At 42.0% G+C, this 8312-nt stretch overlaps 1 protein-coding gene and 1 long non-coding RNA gene across 2 annotated transcripts; both read left to right on the top strand.

Annotated features, from left to right (window-relative positions):
• Positions 1–917: 917 nt before the first annotated feature.
• LOC121803564 lies at positions 918–1549 on the top strand. The gene is made up of 3 exons (XR_006051073.1): positions 918–938; positions 1016–1101; positions 1248–1549. It is a non-coding gene; the product is annotated as an uncharacterized LOC121803564 (long non-coding RNA).
• A 2410-nt stretch (positions 1550–3959) lies between these two features.
• LOC121805139 (calnexin homolog) lies at positions 3960–7125 on the top strand. The gene is made up of 6 exons (XM_042204930.1): positions 3960–4178; positions 4282–4351; positions 5019–6142; positions 6227–6298; positions 6387–6500; positions 6603–7125. Exons 1-6 carry the CDS (start codon positions 4083–4085, stop codon positions 6741–6743), a joined length of 1617 nt encoding a protein of 538 aa, XP_042060864.1. The 5' UTR covers positions 3960–4082; the 3' UTR covers positions 6744–7125.
• The last annotated feature ends 1187 nt before the right edge of the window (positions 7126–8312 follow it).

Below are 8312 nucleotides of genomic sequence, written 5' to 3'. Positions count from 1 at the left end.
TTTCCGCACGAATTGAGAGGCTCGCAGCAGAGCGAATTGCTGAAGAAGGATGATTTAGGGTTTTTCGAAAGGGAATTGGGGATTGAGCCGGTTAGGTTATTGCTGGAAACGTCGAATTGAACTAGGGCAGGCAGATCTAGGGTAGGGATCGGGCCGGAGAAGCGGTTTTTCTGCAAATAGAGAGTTCCTAACCGGGTCAAATTAGCGAAACCTGGCGAAATAGGGCCGGAGAAGTTGTTCTCCGCTAGATTGAGCCGCACCAGCGAGGTGAGGGAGAAGAGGGTTTGGGGAAGCTCGCCGGTGAAGAAATTGTGCTGCAGGTAGAGATTGCGGAGGGAGGTGAGGGAGGTGAAGAGGTCGGGCAGGAGGGGGCCGGAGAGGGCGTTGTAGCGGAGGCTGAGAGTCTGCAGATTGGTCATGTTGGAGAAGGATTTGGGGGGAGCTCGCCGGAGAGGCCCATTCCGGGGAAGTGGAGCTCGACGACGGAGGAGTTGTCGGGGGAGCAGTTGACGACGAGCCAGCGCAAGGGGTGGGGGCTGGAGAGGTTCCAGAGGAGGACGCGGCCGCCCACGGCGGCGCGGTCGGAGGTGATGTTAAATTTTAACAGTTCCGTCCATTTCGGACTAAATGTGATCCGATTTCAAATGTGAATGACCGAATAATTCAAAAGATAATGTTTTGGACCAAAATAAAAAAATCGTCATATGTTTAGAACCAAAAAGGACCTTTACTCTATACTATAATTAACAACATTCTAGAAATTTAGGCAGAGTGGCCTAGAAGATCATTAACAGTAACCAACTTTTGTGACGTTTAATTTAAAGATTCAAGAGTCTTCCACACAAATGAAGTACATTCATTTTCAGTCTATAAATTACAAAAAATCATAAGCATACGCAGAAGCATAATTTTGAATCATAATGGCTTCTAGAGCTGCGGTAAGTCAGAAAGAGAAGTGTATATGAATCTTTTATTTTTTCTATTTGGTTGCAAAATAATGTTTAATTAATTGCAGTCTCAATTGAAATCAATGGTGAAAAGTGGCTTAGGAGGAAGATCGACTTTCACGACTTCTACCTTTGCACCAGATTTGAAGGCCAGGTATTATTTCCAATACAATAAACTCAGCTGAAATTTCTTGCTTATACTATGCTCATACATTTTGTAGTATGTATTTTCACATACTTTTTACTACTGACGTAAAAAATGGAAATAAAATCCGTAGTTGAAACTCAATATTATGCTAGATTGGGAAAGGGTGATTTTGCACCGGTGAGCATTGTTGTTGGGATGGTCGTTGCAGCGACGTCATTAGGCATATATACGGCCTTGCATCAGCTCCATTCGTGCACCTCAAGAAATCGAGAAGGGAAACTATACCGGAGAAAGTGACGGCCGAGGCTGAGGAGTTTGCTTTAGGATGGTAGCTCATTTGAAGGAGTCAACCAATTGTGCCTAATCCCATTGCATGTCACATTTGCTCAACCTATATAATTAAAATCTACTATATTCTTGAGTAATTTTAATACATTACACACATTTTTCCTAATCTTCGTGTCGAAAAGAAATGTCTCCACTACTATGAAACGGAGGGAGGATTTAAACATGTATCATCTTCAAAATTTTTATTTTTATGAGACTGAAGAATATAAGAATATTGGTCATATATTTTTGGTACGGAAATAATAAATTGATAAATCAAAAGCTCAATCGACTTTAAAACTTTAATGTCAAATGGGAAAATAGTCATGCATGTGTTTTTAAGAGCATCCACAATGGTACCTAGCCGAGCGCCGGCGCTAGGCGGTCACTAGGCGAACCATTGCAGGAGCCGAAAACCGCCGAGCGGTTTTCGGAAATGAATTTCGCCTAGCGCTAGGCGGTCAAAATCCGCTGGGCTATGCGCTGGGCGATCCACTCGGCGCCATTGCAGCGCCCGGATCGCCCAACGCATAGCCCAACGGTTTTTTTTTTTAATTTTCGAAACACTATATATACACGATTTGCACTTCATTTTCATTCGCACCACTTGTATTAACGAGTACTCTCTCTATCTTAATTTCTGTACAAGATCAACACCGAGAAATGAGTAACGCGGGTGGTAGTAGTGGAGGTAGTGGGGGGGGGGGACGCTGAGGAGTACGAACGTCGAATGGCCGAAGCGTTTGAGGCATATACCAACCGCGGGATAGACCAATGGATGCAAAGAGCCTTGCAGCCGGCGGTACCTCGACCTCGGCCAGTTATCCATCGCCGACAAGCGATTGATCGTGATCACGTAGCTGCACATCAACGCCTATACGAAGACTACTTCGCAGAGGAGCCGCGGTTCAACGTCAACCTTTTCAGGCGACGTTTTAGGATGCAAGAGCCCTGTTTATGCGTATTGTTAACGCCTTGGAGCAGCGATATATGTATTTCCGCTTCAGGCACGATGCGGCTGGCAGACCCGGCCACACACCTATTCAAAAGTGCACTGCGGCAATCCGACAGTTGGCCTACGGAGGCGCGGTAGACATGTGGGACGAGTACCTCCACATCGGTGAGACGACTTCCCTGGAATGTATGAAGTATTTCTATGTGGGCGTGATTGAAATATTTAGTGATCAGTACCTTCGAAGCCCTACCCCCCAAGACTGTCAGGATCTGATGCAGATGCACGGGGAGAAGCATGGGTTCCCGGGAATGTTAGGCAGCATAGATTGTATGCATTGGGAGTGGAAGAACTGTCCCACTTCCTGGAAGGGGTTCTACACGACCGGCTATAAGGGAAAGAATCCCACGATGATCCTCGAGGCCGTAGCTGATTACCGGCTATGGATTTGGCATGCGTATTTTGGGATAGCCGGGTCGAACAACGACCTCAACGTCCTCAACTCGTCGCCCCTTTTCAACGAGCAGTGCCAGGGCGTCGGGCCGTCCATCAGTTTTGTCGCCAACGGCAACCGGCATGATATGGGCTACTACTTGGCCGATGGGATATACCCTAGGTGGCCCGTGTTTGTGAAGACGATCCGATGCGCATCAGATGAGAGGAAGGCCTACTTTGCGGCACGACAGGAGTGGGCGCGCAAGGACGTGGAGCGCACATTTGGTGTGCTCCAGTCTCGATGGGCGGGAGTTAGGGGTCCAACGCGTTTGTGGCATGTCGACTGCATTGCTGATATAATGTACGCTTGTATTATCATGCACAACATGATTGTCGAAGATGAAGGTGTACAACTGACGGATTGGGCCAACGACGATAATGAAGCCGGTCCAAGCCACGGCGTGGCCGTCCCCAACGCACGGAGTGGGGTACCTCACGATGAAACCGGCCTCCTCCAAGGACATGCCGACATGCGCCAAACGGAAGCTCGTATTCGACTCCAAAAGGATTTAATTGAAGAGTTATGGGCGCGGAGGACTACTCAGAGTTAGTTTTTTTTATTTATGTAATTTTTTAAAATGTAATTTATTTAAAATTTAAATAAAATTATTGCATTTTCCCGTATCTGTGGCGTAAATTTAATTCCGTATTTTGTGTGATTGTTCATTATTTGTTTTATATAATTTTGAGTGATGTGGCTGGGCTGTGGCTGGGCTATTTGCTTGTTTTGATGATGTGGTAGGAGGATTTTTAGTGCTGATGATGTGGCAGAAGGAGTTTGTGGCTAGGCTATGACTGAGCTATGGCTGGGCGAAAATCACGGGGATGCTCTAACAGAAATGGTAAAAAATAAAGAAATGAAAGAATAATTACAGTCAACGTAAACGGGTCAACCCGCAAGCCGACCCAATTGCCAATACGGATCAAAATAGCATGAAGCTCGTCACTCACTGTCACGTGGCTTTCTCTGATTGGACCACTTCTCGTGGCAATCGATCTCATTGGTCGAAGCCACTCGACCCATTTGCCACTGTCAGATCTGTATATGCAAATCCCCATCGACACTTTCTACAAATACTGAGTAACTAATCAAATGCAACCACACTGCTCTCTCTTTCCTCTCAATCTCTCTCTCTAGAGAGTTCTTACGCAGATCTATACATCTCTCTCTAATTTCAGCAAAAACTTCATTTTGCTCTGTTCCTGCTGTTAAATGGAGTATCCGAATCGGAAGATTTGGGTAGTGCAGTGTTTGTTTCTATTTTCCACCGCCTGCTTCATTTCTCAGCTCCGCGCTTCCGATGATGTGGTATGGAGTCGTTTATTGCCAATCATGTTTTAGATTCAGCTTGAATTTCTTTGTTTGAGATCTGTTGTGGATGCTTGAGTTAATGCGGTTCTGGTGTTTGTAGATTTTCTACGAGTCGTTTGATGAGGACTTTGAGGGGAGGTGGATCGCATCTGAGAATCCAGACTACACAGGTTAGAATTTTGATTCCTTCCGCGATGAGTTACTTTTGATTTTTGCTTTTGATATATTTTTGAATCAAAGATACTGTATCTATCCATTAATCGATAAATGTACGAATTGGTTATTGTAATTTTTTTTACAGTAATGACTTTTCTTGTGTAAATTTTGTACTCCCCCATCCCGCACTACTCGCACTTATTTCCTTTTTGGGCGTCTCAAGTTACTTGCACTCTTTCCATTTTTAGTAAAAAATTTCACCTACAGCCGTCATTTTTGACTTTCCTATACCCTCATTCCTTAATCTCCGAGCCGAAAAGGAAATGAGCGAGTAGCCCGGGACGGAGGGAGTACTTGTTAGATTCTATATTTAGATTCTGAATTAGTTGCTTCACTGCACAGCTGAATGCTTGGTGAGGGTAATTGCCCACGTCTTTGTACTGAATTTTGAAATTGATTTAAACTAAATGTAACCCAACCCGAACTTTCTATTATTAATCTACGCTTGATTGGCTTTACTACATACGATAGCATTTTATTACACAAATTGTTACTCTTATAGCAATTTTGGTGGGTGAATTGGTTAGTGTCATAATGTTGGTGAAAGAATTGCCACTTATATACAACAGCATATATCGATTTATATCAAGTAGCTTACTTTTTTTTCATTTGTGATGTCAGGTGTGTGGAAACATGTCAAGAGTGAGGGACATGATGATCATGGACTTCTTGTTGGGGAGAAAGCCAGGAAGCATGCCATTGTGAAGCCACTTGATGAACCTGTGATCCTCAAGGATAAAACTGTTGTTCTTCAGTTTGAAGTTCGCCTCCAGAATGGCCTTGAATGTGGTGGTGCTTATATCAAGTACCTCCGTCCTCAGGATGCTGGATGGGTTCCAAAGGGATTTGATAATGAATCTCCTTACACAATAATGTTTGGCCCTGATAGATGTGGAGCCACAAACAAGGTTCACTTCATCTTGAAGCACAAGAACCCGAAGAGTGGCAATTTTGTCGAGCATCATCTCAAGTTCCCACCTTCAGTACCTTCAGACAAGTTGACCCATGTTTACACTGCCATCTTGACACCCGATAATGAGGTGAGGATCTTGGTTGACGGGGAAGAGAAGAAGAAGGGCAATTTCCTCTCAGGTGATGACTTTGATCCTCCTCTGATCCCTTCCAAGACTATCCCTGATCCAGATGATAAGAAGCCTGAGGATTGGGACGAGAGAGCAAAGATCCCTGACCCAGAGGCAACCAAACCAGATGACTGGGATGAGGATGCTCCATTGGAAATTGAAGATGAAGAAGCTGAGAAGCCTGATGGTTGGTTGGATGATGAGCCCGAGGAGGTTGATGATCCTGAGGCAGCCAAACCAGAGGATTGGGATGATGAAGAAGATGGTGAATGGGAGGCTCCCAAAGTTGATAACCCTAAGTGTGCTGAAGCTCCTGGTTGCGGTGAGTGGAAGAGACCAATGAAGAGGAACCCTGCTTACAAAGGGAAATGGCATGCCCCACTCATTGACAACCCCAACTACAAGGGTATCTGGAAGCCCCAGGAGATTGATAACCCTGAGTACTTTGAGCTCGAAAAGCCTAACTTTGAGCCCATTGCTGCCATTGGTATTGAGATCTGGACAATGCAAGATGGTATTCTGTTCGACAACATTTTGATCTCTTCCAGCGAGAAAGACGCTGAGACCTACCGGGAGACAACATGGAAGCCAAAATTCACCGTAGAGAAGGAGAATCAAAAGGACGAGGAATCTACTGAGTCTGATGGCCTGAAAGGCTTCCAGGTAATCAACATATTCATATATATGTCTGCAGTTTTCACGAATTTTCTAGTTCTGAATCTAACATCTGCTGTTTTGTGTGATCAGAAAGTGGTATTTGAATACCTATACAAGATTGCTGACCTTCCATTCTTGGGTGAGCACAAAATTAAAGTCTTGGTGAGTGATCTGTGCCCACTTGAGATCAAAATTAAAGTCAGCATTTTGTTTATTTAAAGGTTACCTTACATTGGGATTTTGCTTGCAGGACTTACTTGAAAAGGCTGAGAAACAAGCCAATCTCACAATTGGTATCCTTGCCTCCATCGTCGTTGTTATCATCTCGATTTTGTTGAAGCTCATCTTTGGAGGAAAGAAGCCTGTGAGTGTTGTTCATAAAAACTATATGTTGGAAAAACTTCAGTGTCTGCTTCTCTACAGTTTCAAGGCTTATTTACTTAACCCTGATGTTTGGAAAATTCAGGCTACTGTGGTAGCTGAGACGAAGAAAACAGAAGTTGCTGAGAGTTCAGATGATCAGGGAAGCTCCGAGGCGCAAGATGAGAAGAACAATGGTGGTGGTGGTGGTGCTCCTCGCCGGAGGACCCAAAGGCGTGACGACTGAGGAAGGCGGGACGGGAACGAGGTAGAATCACAATGATATAATGAGGCCGCCGAGGGAATGATGGAAGAAGATGCTCCTGCAGCAACACGTTGGGGGAACTTAGTAATAGGTTTTTTGGAAATTGTTTTGACAATGTTCAGAATTTTCATTGGCAGTTTTTTTTTCTTGATTTAGGTTTTGTATTACTGGACCACTGATTGAGATATGGTATTATCCTCTCCATACATTGAATGGTGATGGGCATTCAAATGAGGCAATTTTTTTAGTTTCTAGTGGGAAAGTAGGAATTTGGCTATAAAGGGTTTTTCAGTGAGTTGTTACTTATTAATGTGATCATCTTGTTATTCTGTTGGAGTAATCATGCCAAGTTTTCAGTTCCTAATTCTTGCGAACAAAACTCGCAATTGTTGCATTTTGGAAAGAAACACAAGCTAAATAATTAATCCTCAGTACCATTTTTCTTTTTGAGACATTACATCCAAATTGAAATATTTTTAAACTGAAAGTATTCTTATTTTCAATTTTTTCCCTTCACAGTTCATGAAACTATAGATTACAGAAAATGTCATATCAAATATCAAATAAAAAAATGTCACTAAAAATGAAAAAGAGTTAGTAATGATGAAACTATAGATTACACAAAATGTCATATCAAATATCAAATAAAAAAATGTCACTTAAAATGAAAAAGAGTTAGTAATGTTTTTCCCGGTATGTTGTGTATTATTTGTTTGTGTCATATGGTGTATTATTTGTTTGTGTCATAATAGTTGGTCGGTTACACCCCATCATTAAGAGTTATTGAATGTTATAAAGGGATATATAAACCTCATATATAATCAAATGCAAACTCAAAGAGTTATTGAATGTTATAAAGGGATATATAAACCTCATATATAATCAAATGCAAACTCAAAATATTGTATAAATTTTAAATTATGATCTGGACCATTAGAAAATGTTAACAGATCACAAAATAACATCAATAAAAAATATCAATACAGTATCAACGATTGATATCGTGTTGACAATGTATTGACATCAAAATTTTAAAATTTTACAATGTGTTGGTACTGTGTTGAAAAATTTAGAGTCTGTACAATATATATAATTTACATTTTATTAATACATATATATACCTTGTGTAAGTAGCGTCGATAAACATAGATTGTGAGTCTGTGACAGAAATAAATAAGTTAAAAAATGCACAACTTTTAATACAATAGCAAGTTGAGCGACGAATATTTGGGATTACATTTTGTCCATGGCATTAACATAAAATTATTCGCTATCCCTATTCTTTAAAAATATCATTAAATGTTTCTAGACATTGATATAATATCTACCAAATTAGGGGCATGTACCAATATCCAAGTAGTACGACTCAAGAGAGCTCGCATCTCCTCATCCAAAGCGGCTCGCCATAAAAGGGTGTTTGAATACCTGTTGGTAAGAAGTTGGAATCACCGTAGACAAAGGATAAAGACACCGAAAAGGACCAATCAAGCGAGTAAAGGAAACATGATTAGACACATAATTTTGGTGGTACAAATACTTTTACCTTTGCGA

The sequence above is a fragment of the Salvia splendens genome, chromosome 5, assembly GCF_004379255.2.
Source record: "Salvia splendens isolate huo1 chromosome 5, SspV2, whole genome shotgun sequence".
Classification (NCBI taxonomy): Eukaryota; Viridiplantae; Streptophyta; class Magnoliopsida; order Lamiales; family Lamiaceae; genus Salvia; species Salvia splendens.
Note: the sequence above shows the minus strand (reverse complement) of the source record. Positions and strands in the feature narration are given on the sequence as shown.